Below are 22,394 nucleotides of genomic sequence, written 5' to 3'. Positions count from 1 at the left end.
CTCCGCCTCCAAACATCAAGACCAGAAAAATCTGCGTCTGTGTTTTAGTTTCTTTTTTATACCTCAGCAGATGTGGAAGTGATGAAAGAGTCAGCAACAGGAACAACGATTTGGCCGAGGGACATTTGTCAGGTTCTGTGGTCGTCTAGGTGACAAGCGACACAAAAGACAATTTGAAAATGGATTTGAGTGGCCAGAGCGTTCAGACTGAGACGCATCTGTAGAAATCTGACTAGAATCACATTTCAAACCAACTCCAAACGCTGCCTGCACTTTCTAAAATAAATCTGGATACAATCCGGAAATGCAAAAAATGGATCACAGTCAGAACAAGTCATAAAGAACTACATGAAAAACCTATGTTCTGTCCAGTGCAGGGCTGCAGCCGACCTCCACGGCCGAGGAGGACTCACCTTTGGTGGGGTGTATTTCCTGGAGCTTCATGTTGCTGTGCTGTCGGTCGTAGTAGCCGAGATGTTTCAGCCCAGAGGTTTGAGAACGTGTTTTCCGCAGTGGAAAGAGTTTTGATGCCATGATATTTTTGTCATCTTTCCTCCCGACAGAATCAAAGTAATGGGAATATTTCCAGCCGCTGAGGTAAGCGTTTGCATTTGCCAAACTAGCTTGCTGCTTTGTGACGTGCCTCCGCAGCGCAGTGATTCCGAAAATGAATCCTCTGATGTGATGCTGTATTTGAGGTCAGCAGTGGGGTGATGACAAAATTAAAGTAAAATTGTATTATTACGGCCACATCAGTTACGTGAGCTGCGTCTTCTGATAATTGACATTGACTGGTTTGTAGACTGGCGTGCGTCTGACGGCAGCGTGTCGGCAGGTAACCTTCCATAGCACTTTGAATGAATGGATAAAAGTTGATCAACAGACTGTAATAATAGTAATATATACATACCTTTATATTCTGGTGTTCGGTCCAGAGGACGTTTGACACCTGTAATTTTGATTTGGATCAAACTGACACATCAGAAGGTGTCAGCAGGTGTGAAGAGGCTCTTAATATAACTTCAGTACAGATTTTTTTAAGAGTTAAGTTCCCTGTCACTGATATTTTAAACCTCTTTTTGCTCCGTTAAATGTGACCACTCTCAGGCCAGAAAAACTCAAATGATGTATTAAATGCAGTTTGCCCTGCATGTGTTTCCTGTTAAGGTGGGGAAGAATCCGAATGAACTTGCAGTCTCTGACAGACAGAAACACACCCACAGATTTATTGACATCAACAGAGGTCACAGATTCAGTCTACAAGGTCGGAGGGAGTTTTAATAAAACTTTTCCTTGAACCGAATCTCTTAAACAAGAACAAAAAGTCCAGCTGTCAGGACTGCAGTCGGTCTGATCTAAACCTAAAACTCACCATTGTATCCAACGGTCTCTGGGTTCGGTTAAAAATAAAGGCCTCTGTGATCAGACGTTCATTTCCCTGCAGTGTGAGGAAGGCTGTTTTGTGGCTCCCTCACCCTGCAGAGAAAACATCATCCATTACCTCTGTGACAGGCCCCCCGGGGACCCCAGGGCCCGGCTCTCTGTGGGGGTCGCCTTTATTGACCTCTCAACCCCCCAACACACACACACACACACACACACACACACACCTACACAAAAAAATGTCCAGCATGTGGTCACATACATCACGGAGCAGCCTTTCTTCCCTGACAGCGTAAATGAGCGTCCGTCAGATAATGAAGCGAGAGGGCGAGGCCAATCAGACGGCAGATGGAGGGAAAGATTTGAGCTGTCTGAAAGACTCCGAAAAACATGTTTAGGGAAAAAAACGCAGCCTCAAGACACATTTAAATAACTTAAAGCCCCAATAAATTCTTATTTTCCCTTTTTTCCAGTTATAATCTGCAACTTTCCCTGTAAATAAATGCTTTCTAATCAACACTGGATTGTGTCATATCAGAGGTCGACGTCTCTGGACCGGTGCTGACATGTTTGTAAAATGCTAACACACACACACACACACACACACACACACACTCTCTCTCTCTCTCTCTAAATGAGTAGTAATTACAGCCTCTTAACAGGTTTACTGGGACACTAAACAACAACACCTCCCCCACATCACAGCCTGAAATTGTGTGTTCAAGGGTGTGTAACATGCATTTACAGTCCTGCACCAGTGTGTGTGTGTGTGTATGTGTGTGTGTATGTGTGTGTGTGTGTGTGTGTGTGTGTGTGTTCAGACCTGCCACTCAGCCTCACTTGAATCCATTAATGTAAAGGTGCAGATGAAAGGAGAGCTGCCGACTTTGTTACAAAACAACAATAAAAAAATGTTGATCTTGGACAGTTCTGCAGACTCCTGGTTTGTGTTCAGTGATAAAGTTTTTTTTGTCAGGTTTGTACAAAACAACTTGATTTTTAAGTACAGTGAATTTCCAGCAGAGAGCTTTTATTTTGAAGTGCCATTGCCTGCTGTAGAGTGAGTGACTAACGGACAGCTACTTGACAGAGACAGCAAACTAGCTCGACGACATGGCCAAATGCATGTGTGACATTGAGTGTATTAAACTGTGTGGACCTTGAACTAATGACTAAGGAGAAATCTGGACCCCGTGGCTGGACCAGTTGGGAACCACTGTCCTAGAGTACACCTGTTCATCAAAGCGACAACGTGAGACATTAAGGCCCAGACACATCAAAACCACTTTAGAGAAATATTGACGACGAAGGCCGCCTGCTGCGTCGCCTGACGTTGCCGTGTCTCAGCTGAAAAGTTTCACATGAACACACCGCAAAGACCGCAGCGGACGGCCAACCAGCACGTTTGTTCTGCGCCTGCGTGAGAGGAAATAACTCTCCATCATTCAAATCATCATTCAAAAAGGGAAACAGGAAGACCGTCTTGACGCTAGTTAGCCATTTAGCACATTAACAACACAATCCAGTGTTAAAAGAACAGAGCACATATACCATGCGTCAGTGAACAATAACACAAACCATCATGAAACATCACCATCTGGCCTCCTGCCTCATAACTGTGTTGCAGTTTTTGGCGTCCAACCAAGACCAATTCTGGCCAGGGACATGATGTCACCATCCTGCTAAAAAAAAAAAAAAGCAGCAGTCTCCTGGGTGAAAGCCCTGTGCTTGTTTGACCCATCCACTGCTACTCCTTAATTGGACTTTCCTGGTCTTTATTCTACATTAATACCACGGGTGGGTTTACACTGAAGTTGGCTGAAAGTCCGGTGTGTCTCATGCAGACGCTAAAGGGAGCCGTATACATCTGAATCAGACACTGACTAAGGACATATTCACACCAGGATAGTCCGGGGGAATGCCAAAAAATTTCACACCTTCATTTGGTTCGGTTCACTTTCACACTGCACTTTTTAAAGTGGACCAAACCGCCTGGACAACGTCACGCAGTTACAACATCTGCTTGTTTGTGGGCGCCATTGCCCGAAACGACCACTGACCAGGAAGAAAAAAAGCATGCGGAAGAAGAAAACCTCATTGATTGGCCAGGACCAAAAACGGAAAACGAACTGCGATATATATCTTCTGACTATATATTAATAAGCGCCTGCACCTCCTCACTACTCCACGTCTGCCCACGAGACGCATAAATGCACAGAATGTAACAGGAGTGCTGTGGTGACATGTATATGATTAGGAAGACTGTAAAACATACATATATATCCAGCGGTATACATATGTACAATATATCTGTTTTTATTATGAAAGAGATGTACAGTACATTTTTGTGCAGAAATAATTATTCTAACATTTCTTAGATGAGCTCTTTCCTCCCAGTGAGACAGGCAGTCAGACTGATCCCAGACCAGCTGCTGCGCCCTGGCGGTCCTGACCAGTTTGGTGCTCGTCCAGGCGGTCTGAGCTGCCGCTCCCTGCTAACAGGATTATAATTTTATAACGAGCAGGTGGCTCCAGATTAAAACTCTTGAGTGGAAACTCTGAAATTAGACTGGGAGGTGGAGCCGCTCTGAACCACGCACCATGTGTTTTTACTCTCGCCTCATCGGTGGAAGGAAGATTCTGCGGTTTCAGACTTGTTTTCATGCTGCATGTGACGATGACGATGATGAGGAGTTGCTGCTGGGAGGTTTTATGTGACCTGATGAGCAGTGAGAGCAGGAGGATGCCTCTGACCCTGCAGTGTGTGTGTGTGTGTTGCCCAGGTTTAAACACTTCTTTGGTTCATGTGACGCTCTGAGGGTTCTCCTGTTGTCTCGTCTTGTTTTCGATGAAATCATCGGCGGGACAATTAGAACTCCTCCCTGGAGAATGCTGCGACTCCGAGGCTGAAAATGTGATGAAACGACCTTGTGATTATCGCTCTTTGTGGCAAATTAGATGCAGTTTAGGCCAATTACCTGCTATCAGATCCCAGGGAAAACACCACAGTTTTGGCAGAGGGATGTGCAGGGTGGAGGAAAGAAGACATCAAAGACTTTCCCTCCTCACCACAGAGAGATGTGGTGAGTCTTCTGGTGTCGGCCCGGGGCTGTCTGATTGGCTGGCGAATTCTTAAATAGCTTGAGAGTTTGGAGTAAAACCAAGAGGTGATGAATGGTGAAGGAAGCTTCCTGTTTTATATGCTGCTAATATCTTCTCCTTTTCACACGTCGGCTCGGCTACAGTGAAAATATATCAACACTTAGATTATTTTTGTTCACACATGTACAAACTGTGGTTTCAGTTTGTCAACTCAGCCTGTCATTACTTCACGCCTGCGGGGGAACAAGTATTTAAAGCCTTTACTGAGGTAACAGTCACAAGAACACAAAGAGAAAAATACACAAGTAAAAGTCAAATGATTGTGCTGAGAATGTGCCATTTGTATACCTTTTAAATACATTATTGTGACCTTTTTACAGCCAGTTTGATCTAAACATGGAATGAGAAACGTAAACTAAGCAGTCGTCCTGCCCAACAAATAAAAAAGTCTTCTTGCAAGAACATTTTCATATTTTTATCTTAAACCTTTTTTTTCCTGTGTCAAGCCAGATCAGTTTTAGTGAAATAAATGCCAAGATGCTTCGCTATAAGCAGAAACTGCAGGAGCAACTTCAGACCTGGTGTTGCAAATCGAAGCCTGTTCTCACTCCAAAGTCGTTGAAATCTAGCACTTGGGCAGTGACCTGCAGCGTCAGAAACCAATTAAAAAAGGTGTCCTTTAACGTCGGCATGATACACGGCCAGTTGCCGTTATAGTTTACCGGCACCTGGCAGCATCAGGAGGAAACACCGCGAGACAAGGACGAAAGTTAAGGCAGTGAAAGTCCGAGAAGGGTTGTTCATGACCCGTAAGATTCTAACGCCAAACCATGTTCTCTTTTCCTAACCCTAACCACGTGCTTTTGTTGCCTAACCATGTTTGTTGTTGAAGGAAAAAAAAACGTCAATTTGTAGTGCTGTACCAACGTAGTGCGTTTATTTTGAAAGAGACTGTATGTTAACGTTAAATTTCCTGTGAAAACAGACATGTATCTTGAAAGAAGGGAAGTTGACACAGTGTCCCAGAACGTCAACAACCAACACACCCAGGGTACCTTGCACATCGTATGTGGACGTGGAAAGTCCATGACCAAACGTCAATATGTGACGAGGTCGGAGTGAGGATGTGTTGCGAGTTCCTCCGACTGATAGTATTCCTTGGTGACAGGGTGGTCACAGCATACACATTGTTGGGAACCCTTCTGCATCTCCAGCAGGAATTTCAGGGCGACAAGCATTTCGCCCCTGAGCCTGTACGCCTCACCTGTGTTGGGCTGCGAAGACTACGTCAGCCGTCACCTGCAGAAGGGTCCAACAGCGGGCTCTTGTCGGCCACAACCACCTTGAGCTGGTCTCAGCTGCTGTGGCCATCTCCTTGGTGGCTTTATTCAATTGTTTGAAGCCGACTTCAGTGGGGAATGAGGCTGTTTGCCATCCTTTGAGAGGGGCCTTTATTGAGCCGATCCTGGTACATGGCTTTCTTCAGTTGGTGAGATATGGCTAACCTCTCCTCCCAGGACACTGTGACTTCAGCTAACAAGATGGTTTTTGTGCTGGGATAGGAGAATCAATCATCTTGGACAGGAGAATCATGTCTGGTTGGAGTGAGGTTACCACCGCCTCTTCTGGAAAGGGGTTTCGCTCAATATCACAAATCACAAATTTGTCTCAGGGGGCTTTACAGTCTGCACAACGTACGGCACCCTCTGTCCTTGTTCATACGTTCAGATTGACCAAACTCTCTTGACTGCAAAACAAACATTTGTAAATATCTGGTTTCATCTTGAACACCCGCTGTTCAGAAGGAGGTGCGTTTTGTGATATTTGTTAATCAAGACTACAATATTAAATAATTGTACCAGTAGAAAAAGAACTTTGAGGCTGTCAGATGAAAACATGACAAATTTGTAAATTGTATTTAAATGTTCTTTTATAATGTGTTTCTTTTGGACTTGGTCTCGATACTTGTGATGTTTTATGTAAAGCACTTTGGATTACCCTGTGGCTGAAATGAGCTGTATAAATAAATGTGCCTTGCCTTCTTCTGCTGTAGAGGACTTTGTATATGACTTGTACTACAGGCTTGGACCACTCGGTAAAGTGAAACTCCTAAATGCAGCAAGTTCTCGTGAATCATTTGTACGAGACACTTAAGGGAAATTTCGTTTTATTCCAACCTGTCTCCTATCGTCCTAAATTTGTTTCAAGTGACTAGTGACATAGAAATAATAGTTAGCATGTTAGCCGTTAGCCTAGATACAGCCGGGGCGCATAGTAGTGTCAGACCTGTTAAAACATAAGTGAATGGGCAACCTTCAAGTGCAAAGTTAGTCCACTAAACAAGCTTTTTTTCCACAAAGACCGCCTCATATCGTTAGGATAAATGTCAGAGAACATATAGAAAACGACATGTAAACGTGTTGTCTTACCTTACCGGTGTGCTGCCATGTTTGTTTACCATCTAGCTCTGCTTTCCAGAGCGCGGCCGAAATATCGCGAAAACAAGCAGCGATCTCATACCGTGCCTGAAATCTCATGAGAACAAGCAGCAACAGCTGGAAGGCACCGAAATTTCCCTTTAAGGGTGAATCGCGTCCTACGAGTGACCAAATCTTTCAATCTGAAGTGTAGAAAGTCTCAAAAACTCTGTAAGCATCATCAAATGTCTTGTTTTGTTGGACCTAAATTCCAAAACCCACCAAAATATTCAGTTTACTATTACGAGAAAAAGAAAAGCATTAAATCTTCACAATTTAGAACCGGGAACCAAAAAAAGGCTTTGACATTTTTGCAACTTAAACACATTTAATGATTAAAATAGGAGGTCATCCTGGGAACAGAACATTAATTTTACATGATAATTTTTTTGTTGTTGAGATTACGACATTAAAATTGATACTTCTTATAGTTTTTTTCTGTACATGACTTGTACTAAAGGACTGGACCACTCCACAATTTCGTTCAGCCAAAGAGAAAATTTAAAATGATGACAAGTTCACATAAATCATCCGTACGAGCTGCTTAAGAATGAATCGAGTCCTGCGAGTGGCTCCTGCATGAGAGGAAATATTTTTGAAGTGTAGAAAATCTCCCTAAATGAAACGATCTCGGAGCAGTCTGTGCTTCACTTCACTTCCTGTAATTCTTTAAAGACTTCATCGTAGCAAACTCACAGCGTCTCCGCCGTGAGGCCAGTCTTTCGGATGCTCTGCTCAGTTCTCTGTTCAGAGTTTAACGAGTCTGAACTTTAGCAGCGCTGCGTGTTACATCAGTGTGAAAATAGCTCCTGAAAGTGCTGCTATCTGGGTCAGGGACGGGCAGCAACGTGCCGCGGAGGATCTGCAGCAGCTGGTTTCAGTCAGCAGATGAAGAAACTCGCACTGGCTGTCAGCTGTTGCACTGAAACATTATTTATTGTTCACAGCTTTACAAGAACTCTTCTCTCCTGTACGCTCATATGCTGTTTATGTAGAGCTAAACCAGGCTGCATTCTGCTTTTTAATGCACCTCATGTAGACACCAGTGCCGTAAGGTGCTGCTGAGTTGTTAATATACTGTACGCAACTCTCAAAAAGACGTGTTTTTATTTCTCTGTTTGACATTTCACACTTCCTATACTCTGATCTCAGTCCTAACATCTTGGCCCAAACCTGAGGATTTTTCCAAGTCTGTTTTAACACAGCTGCGGCCAGTTGTACAATAGAAGCATTAGTGACGGCTGTAATCATCAACTACTCTGTAAGACATGGGGGACAAAATCCAGAGTCTTTGTTCTGTGGGAAAATGACTGAATTCAACATGAAGCTTCATCAGTCTGAGTTAGACAACACAAGTGGGTATTTCACAAAGTTAAAGCTTTTTATAGATTAAAACTCCCTCTTTAAGGTTCCCCGCTGAGCTGTGGCAAAGAGACATGTCTTGGTAGCTGCATGCGCGTTTGTTTCTGGGAAAGGAACACCAACAATAAACCCACACATGACTGCCAGGATAACTTGATTTAACTGAAAAAGAAAGAAAGTGCTGAAGCATCATATTGTCCTGTATTTCTCACAGGGTACGCTCATTATGAGGGAATACATTTAAAGCCAGTGTGGACAGGAGGAATGATTACAGTGACGGTAATCTATTCTCAATATTGAAGCTGGAGCGCGGGACTTTTACATATATAAACGTCCATTGAGTTTAAGCTCTTACCAAACGAGTTCACACAATGTTGATTAAGCCTAACGCTGCCAGAGAAAGCTCTCTGTATTTCAAGGTACACCAAAGTTGTGGTGTCTGTGGTGACTGAAAGTTCTCCTGGTTAGAATTCCTTCAGTGTTCATTGTTCAGGAGGTTTTTACCAGAAGCGGAATTATCTGCGGAGGTCTCCTCCTCTCCAAAACAAACAGACCAGCTGATTAAAATCAGTAAAAAATACTTACTACTTACTTAATACTTACTTAGTCACATTTCATTTGGGGCAGCAGTAGCTCAGTCCATAGGGACTTGGGTTGGGAACCAGACCGGACCAAAATATGGAGCGTGAACTGGTAGCTGGAGAGGTGCCAGTTCACCTCCTGGGCACTGCCGAGGTGCCCTTGAGCAAGGCACTGAACCCCCCAACCGCTTAAAGTGCCTGTCATGGGCATCCTCTCTCCACATTAGGCCCGTTTCCACCGCAGGAACTTCGGGGTAATTTTACGGGGCCGGGGCCGTTGGTGCGTGTCTCCACCGCAGGAACCACCCCCGAAGGACAGAGTTCCGGAACTTTTACAGGGGCTAAACAAGTCCCTGCCTCGGAGTAGGTACTCAGAACGGCCCCGAGAAACTCCTGGCTGGGCTTGGGGATTACTTGGTGTTGATTGGATATACTCAAGACGGGATGTGACGTTTTGTAAATAACATGGTTATCATAGATTATCTGGGCTAACCGTTAGCTGTTAGCGGTGTCTGTAATAACTCAATAAATGGTCCGTGAAAAAAATATTTGTTCCAGCGGATATCTTAGTTACAACATGATTGAGCTAGCAAAGCAGTTCTGTGTTGCTATGTGTGGTATTTATTCAGTTTTGGGAAATCACGATGTCTAGAAAGCATCAGCTGACAGGGACAGCTAACAGCAGCAGCAAAGCTAACATCAGGAATCATCTGTTAAAAGCCTCCCGTTGTCGGATACGACATGAAACTACTCCAGTTAGCTCAATCATGTTGTAACTAAGACATCCATTGGAAAAATATTTTTTTCACGGACCGTGACTGGAGTCATTACAGACACCGCTAATGGCTAACGGCGTCCCTACGCCCCTACGCCCCTACGCCCCTACATCACCCCGGTCAAAATGGTTGTGCAACAATTACGTCACATAGGAGCCTGGTAACTTTACAGGAACCTTCCTCGTACTCCGCTCTCTCAGTGGAGACACGGTGGTTGAGAGGGCCGAGCGAGAGGACGTTCCTGTAGTAGTTCCTGCCCCCCAAATAGTACCAGGAACTTCTTCAGTGGAAACGGGCCTTTAGTGTATGTATAGGTCCTGTTTGTGCATGTGTGTGTTCGGACCTTTGTGTAATTGACAACAGAGGGGGAAAAAAATTGAATTTCATAAAGTATATAAAAGTATAGTATAAGTAAAGTATATAAAATTAAAGAATTAAATTAAATTAAATTTCAAAAGAAATGTAGTTAAATGCCTCTAAGAGTTAGAAACTTCTAACTACTGTGGCCGATGCGAAATTGTGAATGTGCCTATCTAGAGCCAGTGTTTGGTTTGTCCGTTCTGGGCTACTGTAGAAACATGGCGATCTCTGTAGATGAGGACCTGCTCCCTACGTAGATATAAACGGCTCATTCTAAGGTAACAAAAAGAAAAATGAAAATAAGAATCATACTGATTTCGTTGTCTCTGTGGATAATTCAGCTCCTGGTAAAAACCTCCTGAACATCCGGATCTTAAGGTATCAGAGAAAAAAGGTGAGCACACATTAGCAAGTGCTGGGCTAGCGGCCTGGTTCCAACATGCAAACAGCGTCAGAGAAACATTGATTTGTATCTTCAAACTGCTTCATTCAGTGTTTTTACTGGTTGGAGTCACCTGGTCTGTTTGTTTGGATGCTGCTCACTGAAAATAAAGCTAAACTATCACTTGCTGCCGGTCTGCTGCCACCTGACATTGTGCCCATACTTATGCAGGTAATAAAATGATAACATGGAGGCCTCGTAGTCTCAACCAAGACAACAAACTCTGTATTGCCTTTACAGCTTCACTTCCTGTGTTCTTACTTTTCACAATAAAAGCCCTTGGCATATACACTGCATCACTGCTTACCAGAGGGAACTTGTTCACATGTTGAGGCTGTGGTGATGAGTTGTTCTGTATATTACGATCATTTTAGATTCAGATTTTTCTCTGCGCTCTTCTTTAACACTCTTCTCTCACAATTTCCCCACAGGGATCAATAAAGTATTTCTGAATTAAGTTTATATTCAACATAATACCTCATTATCTCAATGCAAGGTTCTGGAACAAATGTATATGTGACACAAAGAGGCAAGTTATTATTTTGGCTGATAAAAACTGCTCGGCTGCTGAGTCAAAAAGTTAATTTTGGACACTGACATGGTAATCAATACATACAAGTACATACCATACAGAATTAAAGGCATCATATACAGTCACACACACACACACACACACACACACACACACTCACACTGACTCTGGATGAAGCTGTGCAGCCTCGGGCCTGTTCTGAGAAACAAGCCTGAACGACCCCCCAACACACACACACACACACACACACAGTCTAATTAACAGGGCTCTCTCCACTTGGCTTCCCTCTCTAATTGGCTCACCATTTCTTCCCATTAATTATGCTCCATTTCATATCCCCTTAATGAGTGTAGCCCCGCCCCCCTTCTTTAACGCTAATTAGCAGCTTTGAGGCTCATAATAAAAACAAGAAGAAGAAGAAGAAGAAGAAACAACCCTGTGATGTTTTACAGTGTGTTGACAGCTCTGTGTTTTGTCCCTCTGCAGCACCCGTACCCTTCAGAGGAGCAGAAGAAGCAGCTGGCTCAGGACACCGGCCTAACCATCCTGCAGGTCAACAACTGGTGAGTCGCTGACGCCACACTCTTGTTGTGTTGGGAACTCCCGCCCTCCGCCTGATCCTCCGAGGCAATCTGATGATTTGAATGATTAATTCCTGTGGGGTTGCCTCGTCTCCAAATATCCCCCAATTACAGTTGCAGAGGGGAGGAGGGGGTTAATTGGAGAGTTAATTGGAGCTTGGAGGGTGGAGGTAGAGACCTGTAGGAGGTTTCCTGGTCTGTTCTGTTTACTGATACAGAAATGGAAACGTCAGCAGGTTTCACTGTTGGGGATTTAACTGTTAGCACACCGTACAGTTCACTGTGACTGTGAAATTCGGGTGAGTAATGGTTTGGCAAGTTTTCTTCTTTTTTTTTTTTCAAGATATTTTCTGGGGCATTTTTAGCCTTTAATGTATAGGACAGACAAGCGTGAAAGGGGAGAGAGAGAGAGGGAATGACATGCAGCAAAGGGCCACAGGCTGGAGTCGAACCCGGGCCGCTGTGGCGACAGCCTTGTACATGGGGCGCCTGCTCTACCACTAAGCCACCGACGCCCCGGTTTGGCAAGTTTTCAATGATATAAGCAATTTCAAATGTGTGTATTCAAATTTTGTGACTCTCTTTCAACACAAAGAAGTTCTTCATGAAACCTTTAGGAGCTCTACCTGCATTGCACCCAGAGCCTGGTTCCACTTTATATTTTTACCTCCGCCAAGGAGGTTATGTTTTCGCCGGCGTTGGTCTGTTTGTCAGCAAAATAACTCGAAAAGTTCTGAACGGATTTTGATAAAATTTTCAGGAAAGGCTGATAATGGGAAAAGATGATATAATTTTGGTGGTGTTCGGTTGAAGCGAAGTGGATGCTTGGCGGAGGTCTGCGCTCTCTGAGTGCTCTAGTTTAATTTGGTTTGGTGACGTTCAGGGAGAAGATCATGAATAAAAGGAATCAAACACAGACTATTTGATGGGATGCAAACACCTGTCTCCAGTGCACACTTTATGCCTCCAGCCATCCAACACAAACTCTCTCAAAGGTTTTGCAGCATCACAAAAATGTCACACTACTTCTGCTTTTCAGCCATTTCTAGGATTTGAAAATTGTCAAATATAATGTACTTTATGGTTTTTATTAGTTAATGAGGCGGAGCACTTTTTTTCACCATGTCAGATATCGTTAATGTAAACGTACATGCCTAGAAAAAGTCCCATGAAATTATTTAATATATTAGAGAAATACTTCAACCCTCCAAATAATCATTTGCATATCAAATTAGTCGCCCCATGTTACATTATATTCTTAAAGATAATGTCATGTTTCTCACATGCCTCAGTGGTGAACGAAGAATCCAAAAACTGAGGAAATTAAAGTCACAGACAGCTTCCCAGCCTCACGGCACTTTGTGATGTCGCCTCTTGCATTCTAGGTGCACTTTTAAGGACTAAAATATGGCACCGATTGATTTAACGTGAGCAGGTACTCGGTAGTACCAATGTGATTTTGTCGATACCCTTAAAAGGCCGAGTTCGGTATCTAACCCCAGTGTTCAGTGAGGTAAAATGACTGTTTGTCAGTGGAGTCTGGCTCTGATGGCAACATAGATGAGTTTTTCTTTGTGTTCTGTCTGTTGAGGAGGTACCGAGTGAATAAATGAAACTTGGATTAAACTGCATGAGCTGTGTTGGAGTTTGTAAACAGATGCTTTGATATTTGTTGTTGTTAAATGCAGTCGGCTGTGACTTCAATGTATAGGTATTTTCTCCGTTTTCTGGATTCTTCGTCAGCGTGGAGTCATGCAGGACAAAGGTTTTCTTTATGAATTCAGTGTAATGGGTGAGAAACTAATATAGAAATATTCATTTAGGGGTGAAGTGTTCCTTTAATGAGGTCTATGAGAGTTTATTGCGTCGTCTGTGTGTACTGCACACCTGCATCGCTCAACAAATGATTTGCCTGCATGATAAGAAATTTAAACCACACTTGAACTGAGTCGATTAGTCAGTCTGACACCTGAAACAAAAACAGGGAATCAGGTGTTTTACATATATTTTGCATGAATAGAAACAGCAGATGAGTTCATTCACACAACCCCAGGCATTCTATCTATCTATCTATCTATCTATCCATCTATCCATCTATCCATCTATCCATCTATCCATCTATCTATCTATCCACTCGTCAGGAGTCGGTTATGAAACAGTGACAGACTCAAACTGTTGCTTCAATCTTCTGACTGTCGACTGTCGATTACATAGCTTTTATTTTATTTCATAGATTTTTTTTTCCCATTTCACATTTACATGAGAAAAAACAAACAGAAACACGAGAATTAATCCTCCATTTTAGTTTTGTGAAAAACACCTTCAGACTTGTTGAACGGCAGGTTTTAAAGGTGATGGACTGGAGCTGATTCCTGGAGCCTGTCGGCCTCTGAAGCCTCTGAAGCCATTAGTCAGACCCGCTTCCCCTCCGAATATTTGGCTGTTGCCGTGGTAACGCCCCTGGAGTAGCTCACAGTGTTTTCCCTGATTCTGCAGATTCAGAGTGAATGAGCGAGCAGAGACGAAGGCCGTAAACGAAGCTTTGATCCGACCGCTGGTTTAAACTGTCAGATCTGTGTGTGTGTGTGTGTGTGTGTGTGTTTGTGTGTGTGTGTTGTTTTGTTGTTTCAACTTGTTGATTAATTTGGATCCGTTTCCTTTCCTCGTTTTATTCTCACTTCCTTTTGTTTCTCTTCCCTCTCTCTTCCCTTTTCCTCTTATGTCCTCCCCTTGTTTCTTCCCCTCGCTTCCTTTTATTGCCTTTCCTCTCCTTGTTTCCTCACCTGTCCTTGCTTCCTCTCTCCTCCTTGTTTCCTCACCTGTTGTCGCCTTGCTTCCTCCTCTCTCATTGTTTTCTCTCCTCTCCAGTCATGTCCTTGTGTTCTCTCCTTGTGTCCTCGCCTGTTGCCTCCTTGGTTCCTCTCCTCTCTTGCTCTTCTCTTCCCTCCTGTCATGTCCTTGCTACCTCTCCTCTCCTCTTTTCCTCTCTCCTCTTTGTTTCCTCACCTGTTGTCTCCTTGCTTCCTCTTCTCTCTTTGCTTTCTCTCCTTGTGTCCTCACCTGTCGCCTCCTTGCTTCTGCTTCTCTCCTGTCCTCTCCTCGTTTCCTCTCCTGTTTTCTCCTTGTTTCCTCTCCTCTCTTGTTAATCTCTCCCCTTCTGTCATCTCCCTGCTTACTCTCCTCTCCTCTCCTCTCCTCTCCTCTCCTCTCCTCTCCTCTCCTCTCCTCTCCTCTCCTCTCCTTTCCTCTCCTCTCCTCTCCTTGTTTCCTCTCCTGTCTTCTTGTTTCCGTTTCCTCTCTTGTTTCCACTCCTCTCCTTGTTTCCTCACCTGTTGCCTTCTTGCTCCCTCTCCCCTCCTTGTTCCATCTCCTGTTTTCTTCTTGTTTTCTCTCCTCTCTTGTTTCCTCTCCTCTCCTGCCCTTTCCTTGCTTCCTCTCCTCTCCTTGTTTACTCACCCGTTGCCTTCTTGCTCCCTCTCCTCCTCATGTTTTTCTCTTCCCTCCTCATTTTCTTGCTTCCTCTCCTCCTCTTGTTTCCTTATTTCCTCATTTCCTCTCCTCATTTTCTCTCCTCTCTACCCCTTCACTCCACTTCTTCCTCCTGTCCACCCCCTGCTTCTCTCTTCTCATTCTTCCTCTCCCTTCATCTTCTGCCCCCCCTTGTCCCTCATCTCATCCTCTCATCCTTTAATCCTGTTTTCTCTTTCTTTTTTCTCTCTTACCCTCCTCTTTCTTTTGATCTCTTTTCCTCTTAATTCCTCTCTCTTTATCTCCTCTTCCTTCCCTCATTCTCTCCTCCTCTGTCCTCTTGTATCCCACTCTTCCTCTTCTCTTTTCATGTTTTCATCTCTCTTTATTATCCTCCTCTCTTCCTCACATCAACTCATAACTCTGGCATCCTTTCTCCTCCACATCGAGACACAAATTTCTTCATTTCATGTCATCATCAGATTATTGTTGTTAGTTACACTGTCGGGTTGGATTTTGTCTCATTTTAATTTTTTTTGATTTACGAGAGGGAGGTGTGTGTGTGTGTGTGTGTGTGTGTGTGTGTCGGCAGTTGGTGTAAATGGCATTTTCATGGCGAACAGCTGGACTGGTTTATTTAAACACACCCGATGTGGAGGGGTGAGAGGGTGAGGGTGGAGGGGGGAGGTGGGGGTGCGTACTGACCTGAGAATGACACCCTGGGTGGGCGGAGCTTGTTTTACAAGCAGCATGTTGGTGTGTGTGTGTTTGGTGATTGTGGTCGTGTAGCAGCTTTGTTTAAACCCTCCGACTGTACAGAGAGGAGCAAACCCCCCCCCTCCTCCTCCTCTTCCTCCTCCTCCGACCTGAGGGGAGGGGCTGGAGGCGACAGAGGGGGCGGGCCCAGAGAGTGACTTATGTTAGCCTATAGTTCGTCCATGTAAAAAGACTTCACATTTTGGCAGCTGTGGAGGAAGTGTTCAGATCCTTTGATTCAGTAAAAGTACGAATACCACGCTGTAAAAAAAACTGTGACACAAGTAAAAGACCTGCATTGAAAACTTTATATTGTGTAAATATAATCAGGAAAATGTAGTTAAAGTATCAAAAGTATAAACATGTCTCTGTGACTATTATACTATTACTATACTAATAAACATGACATCAGTAAATCATTATTAGATACACAGAGCCCAAAGTAGCATCTTCAAGCTGCTCATTTTTTCCCAAACAAACAGTTAAACCTCAGAATTATTCAGTTTACTGTAATTTAATACAAAAAAAAGCAGCAAATCTTCACTTTTGAGAAGCTGAAAACATTAAAAATTACTCAAACAAATAGTTAAAATATTTTATCAGTTGACTCACTAATTAATCAATTAACCATTTCATCTCTAATTTTGTGTGCAGTTGGGTAGTTTAATAACAATGCGTCATAGATAATAAACTCTGCATATGTTTAGTGTTAAAAAATCTTGGTTAAGTGAGTAATATGAGTACAGCTGTTAAATAATTGTAGTGTGGTAAAAGGTACAATTATTTACTTGCAAGATGAAGTGGAGTACAAGTATGGAATGAAAACAGTCGAGTAAAGTATAAGTACACTAGCTTCTAGGCACACGATATACATCAGTGCGCTGTTCAGATAGAGGGCAGGCAACTGGGGGCGAAGACTATCACTGCACACATGGCAACGATATGTCGTCACGGCTGTTCAGTCAATCAAACTGAGAAAAAAAAGAGGCTACTTAATTTCAAAAATAGAGAAACTCTAAGAAAGAGTAGCTGAGAAGTTGGATGCAATTACAATGTGCTGTCACAAGCTGTGTTTAGCCACAACTCAGATTTTTAACAGCACTAGTGCTAGACTAGGTCAAAAGTCCCAAAGGGTCTGGAGAAGCTTCTCCAGACCCTTTGGGACTTTTGACCTAGTCAGCAGAAAACAGTTGCTCAAGTTAGCTAATGTTAGCTAGTAACATTAGCTAACTTAAGGCACAGCTGACCTAGTCAGCAGAAAACAGTAGCTAAAGGTAGCTAGTATTACCTGGTAACGTTAGCTAACTTCAGACATGGTTGACCTAGTTGGAAGGAAATAGTAGCTAAAGGTAGCTATTAGCTAGTAAGGTTAGCTAACTTAAGGCCAGTTGACCTAGTTGGCAGGAAATTAGCTAAAGGTAGCTAGTTACTAGCTACCTTTAGCTACTATTTCCTGTCATCTAGGTCAACCATGGCCTAGTAACATTGCTTCTTCATGGTTTTCCTGCAACTTGATTGGATGCTGTCGGATCGGTTCAAACAAAGAGGATCATAGGATAATTAAATGTCGACTTATTAATAGTGTAAACGTTAGTTGATTCAGGAAATGAATTGATTCGTGGCACACCTTTTGTAAAAACATATTTTTTAATCTTTGGGCTTCAAGTATTTTCAAGTCAAAAGGCTCAAGTCTGCGTGGCGTGATGAGTCATTGGTGTTACAGTCCAAGTCAAGTTGCAAGTGGTTATTAATTAATTAATATTACACTCGAGTGTAAAGTCATCAGATTTGTGACTCGAGTCTGACTCAAGTCCAAGTCATGTGACTCAAGTCAGACACTCCTCTATTTAGAGCTTTAATGGGGCCAAAAAACTCAGCCAGGCCCCACATCAGTCCACATTCTGTCCAAGCTCAACCTGAGCCCGAACCACGGCAGCAGTTTTGGGTTAAAGCCTGATTAAAACCCGAATTTCTACTGATAAAAAAAATCTATTAATAATAAAACATTTCTTACAAGCTGTAGTTAAGTCCTTACAGTGCAGTAACAGACATTTATGACATGACTTTGGACATGTGCCTTCTCCTACTGAATGTTCCGCACAACATAAATAGTATAACGTTTCTTGTCATTAATGAGAGGCAGATTTTATTGAGTTGCAGAGTCTGTACATTATTTATGACATTACACAGACTCTAAGGTCTGCATTAAAAACAAGAAAGGAAGAACTCAGGGAAATTAGAGCGAACCCACCCAACTGCAGGAATTTTAAGAAATTGCAACCCATCAGGTAGGGCACTGATTCGGGCAGAGAATCAAAGTTCTGTCTCCTTATTACTAAGTATTTTATATTTTTAGAGGACAGTTTTTTGAAACAGACTCTGAAACATCAATGAGAGCATCATGTGACGCTGAAGTTGTACTTCTCCTTCATTCCATCGATAATCAGTATTCAATGTTTAACTGAAGGTAGTGTCTGTTGGTGACACAGTTAAGTTTCCTGTTGGAGCTGAAGCAGATCCTCCTTTACTCTCCTCTAAGAATTCTTCCTCCTGCTCCACCTCCTGCTTGCCTTTTTTCACTCCCTGAAAAGGCTGCTGTGGCTTTTGTTTTCCTGAAAAGGAAACAGGGTCGTCCCCCACTTTTTCTTCTTTCTTTTTTTTTTACCCCCTTGAAATGGAGTTGAAATGGAACCATCTCTCCCCGGGGGTGAGGAGGTGGGGTGAGGGTGGGGAGGTGGTTGTAGGGGACATAAATCAAGTGGGAAACCACAGAGCTTTCACTCCAGGGCGGGTCAGGAGGGGTCGACAGGCGGTTCAGAAGGCTTTAAGCTGAGGAAGACCAGGGCACTCCTCTGCAGAGGCGCGACGGCGGGGGGAATATGGGGGAGTTCAGGGAGGGAGGTGGGTGGGGGGGTCACAGAAGGTGCCAGGTCAGAGGTCACGCATACCAGGATGATGGCTTTCAAGAGTGTACTTAGAAGGGGACATGTATGAATGCACCGCTGCTGCAGCCCCCCTGAAGCCTGAAGCCATCACAGACTTGGGTTCAGTGTAGTTAACATTTTTCCTCCACTGTATTAACCCTGTTCATAAGCAGTGTATTAACCCCTGTGTTATCTGTAATATAATGATAATGCAAACACAATTATAAAATGTACTGAAATGTGACTAAATTCCTGTTTGCTCTGCCGATTTATTTGAACTGCAGATCTGATCCTACCTTGCACCTGTTTTACTTGTCAACCTGATCCTTGAGTTAACCTGAACTTAACTTTTTTAATGCTAGCAGCTAAACTGAGCGCTAAGCTAACCTGAACCAAACTTATTTAGCTGCTAAACCTGACTTTTAGCTAATGGAAATACAAGTTTAAGCTGCTGAACTGCCACCGGCTGGAATTTTAACTTATAAAATGAACTTTTAGTTTTCTGAATCCAAACTGTTTTACCTATTGCACAGAATTAATAAGCTTACTCTACCAAAACAGCATTAGCCGACAAACTGTACCAGCAGCTAAACAGAACTCAGTTTAGCAGATAAAAGTTAAACCCAACCAAAGTTTTGGTGTAAAGCCGGTCTGAGCTCGACTCAAGCCAGCTGATGGTGTCACCTGCAACTCAGCTGGTCAAACGGCCAGCAGCTGTTTTAAACCACGTCACCTGTTTCAACAGCCAATCAGCTTGTAGTGAAGTCTGCTAGTCAAGTCAAAATGACCGCAGACGGGGTGTTCGCTTGCTGTGGCAGGTGCTCCGTCCCCGCTGAGCATCTGTTTCCTCACGGTGTGCCGGTGTCAGACGGTGGGTCGCTGCTGCTGCTGGCTGTATGTGCTTATGCTCCGCCCACATACACACATTCTCACTGACTGATGAATTGGCGCTGGTTATTTATATTATTGTGGCGTATTGATTATGAATACAGTCCATCTGATGCTGGTTTTGTTTCATCACTGTAGCCAGTATCTCACTATCACGATCCTCATTCAGATTTTAAGAAGCTACAAATTAACAGTCGACGTTACAGATCAGAAGCACAGAGAGTTGTTGACTAGAGATGATACGCCGTCTCATGGCGGTCACTTCCTGTCGACGTTACAGATCAGAAGCACAGAGAGTTGTTGACTAGAGATGATACGCCGTCTCACGGTGGCCACTTCCTGTCGACGTTACAGATCAGAAGCACAGAGAGTTGTTGACTAGAGATGATACGCCGTCTCATGGTGGTCACTTCCTGTCAACGTTACAGATCAGAAGTACAGAGGGTTGTTGACCAGAGATGTTACACTGTCTCATCATGTTGCATTGGTGTGAACCAGCAGGTTTTTAGAACGTTGCAGAACGACACATTGCAGGTAGTTGCCTGTTTCAGTTTGTCATGTCGTGAATCTTTGGTCTGAACTGGTCTTTACAGCTTCTGTTTCAATTTTATCTGCTAAACCGAGCTGTTGGCTAATGGAAACCAAACTGCTTTAATTGATATTCCATTGGTTTCCTTTTCACTTCAATTCAACAGAACTTTATTTACCTCTCTCAGTGACAGCTTACTGGCTCCGAACTATAGTTGGGAACACGCTGGCTTATTTGCATTGATTCTAGCTTGGCTCATTATTAGCTGGTTACTAGCTTCTAGCGGTCCGGGTTACTCGAAGGAAGGATGTCGAGGCGTTCTGGTGCAGTTCACCAACAATGGCTTCACAGTCTTCACCATAAAACAATAAACATGGCCTTCTCATGAGGTCTGAAAAAAGAAAAAAGCGATCTGCACACCAAAAGAGCTCCCGTATGCAATTTTTTATTTTGCATGACGTTTCGAGCGTGATGCTCTTCCTCAGACTTTTTTATCATACTTCTCATGAGGTTTAACAGAAGCCCTGAGCTCATCTAGACACTTAATTCTGCTGACTATCATCACTACTTGCTGTCACACATGGGGCCTAGTTTTTAAAAACAACGTACCTCTTGTTGTAAAATAATTGTTTCATCATTGTTTCATACTCTGTCACCATGGAAATTTTGGTTATTTTTGTATTTAAAACAATTTAAAAAATTACGCAACATTGCAAAATCTTTGTATTTTTATCTAATTGTTCTAAAATTTCTCCCTAATTAACAAATTTCAGCAGAGATAATTCTGAATTTTTCACTCAAAATCATTTTTAAATTATGTGTCTCAGAAAAAAGTGTTATTTGGACCTTGCAGTAATATTTTAGCAACTAAATATTCCACTGTCCAGATAATAGGCTGATGTGTATGGTGTGAATTTAATCTGGGATTTTTTTCCAGATTATCTGTTATTTTGACGCCCCACAGTGAATCAGAGGAAGTTTTCTCTGCAGCTTTACAGACAGAACATTAAAACACTGCTGCTCCACCTCGTTTATAAACTGCCTCTGTGTGTCCGTCCCTCCTCCTGTTTGACTCCTCTTCCTCTTTTCCTCAGGTTCATCAACGCAAGGCGGCGGATCGTTCAGCCAATGATTGACCAGTCCAACAGAGCAGGCAAGTTTTTATGTTTTATATTTACGCTCTGGTCCAGATCTGCTTCTAGTGACCAATAGTAATGTGGTCTAATAATATACTGTAGTTTAATTTTGATGATAAAATCTCACATTCTTTACATTCTCTCAAAAAGTGCTGTTTTTGTTCATGAAAGGTTTGTTTTATCACATAATAATGTTGTGACCAATGAAAACAAGTCCTTTATGGTGCATTTCAGGAAAGTCTGACATTTGAGATGTGAGGTTTTGTGTCCAGAAAGCAAATCAAACCCAGAAGATGAACACAAACCAAAATAGATGTTGTGACTGTTGAAGCTTCTTGTGTCAATAAAGTTGCCAAGTATCAAATTTTGAAGTTTTCGTTCAGTAGCAGTTTTGGCCATGGCTGTCACTTTTTTAAAAAGAATCAAGATTGAAACGCATGCCGCTCAGCCTGATCTTAAACTACATAACTGATTAGTGGTTCTGTTTATTCGTATAGTGCCCCTGCTGCACTTGAGTGATGAGCTTTGTTTTTCTTAGATGTACAGCTTTACCTCATCCATGATTCAGGATTCAAGAATTTTATCATCATATGCAGAGTAGAAAACTTGGTGGTTTGCTCCGTGCAATGAAATTCTTAATTGCCTCTCGCTTCACACAAGACAGTAATAAAAATTAGAATTAAAGTTAGATTTAAGAAAAATAAATAAAATGAGCAACCATTTTGACTACGTTGATAGCAAAGAGGAAATATGTTTGACTTTGTTGCTTTAATAGCACAAGAAGAAGGTTTTTTTAGCTGAAATATTGTGCTGCAGAGCTTCTGTTCAAAAACAAGTGTGAACTGTACATTTGGGAATGATGGAAGTCTTTGAGTCAAGATAATTTGGTAACACTTTACTTGAAGGTATCTACATAAGGGTGACATGACACTGTCATAACTATGACATGACACTGTCATGAACCTGTCATAAACATTATGTACATGTCATAAACGTTTATGACTGCTGTCATTAAGTGTCATTCATTTTTGTAATGACAAGTTGACATTGTTTGGGTTGTCTTGATTATGACAACTTGACATTAATCAAAGTGACAT

General features: G+C 42.8%; 1 protein-coding gene across 1 annotated transcript in view; it reads left to right on the top strand.

Annotated features, from left to right (window-relative positions):
* The window catches only part of LOC126389853 (homeobox protein Meis1-like), a 73,394-nt gene that overhangs the window by 38,953 nt on the left and 12,047 nt on the right, over window positions 1-22,394 (top strand). Inside the window, exons 9-10 of the mRNA XM_050043805.1 lie at window positions 11,502-11,578; window positions 21,256-21,314. Coding sequence (XP_049899762.1) covers window positions 11,502-11,578; window positions 21,256-21,314 — 136 coding nt within the window. The remainder of the gene's footprint in view (window positions 1-11,501; window positions 11,579-21,255; window positions 21,315-22,394) is intronic.

This window comes from Epinephelus moara, chromosome 5, assembly GCF_006386435.1.
Source record: "Epinephelus moara isolate mb chromosome 5, YSFRI_EMoa_1.0, whole genome shotgun sequence".
In the NCBI taxonomy this organism is placed as follows: Eukaryota; Metazoa; Chordata; class Actinopteri; order Perciformes; family Serranidae; genus Epinephelus; species Epinephelus moara.
The sequence above is the reverse complement of the archived record's forward strand: the minus strand, read 5'-3'. Positions and strand labels throughout refer to the sequence as shown.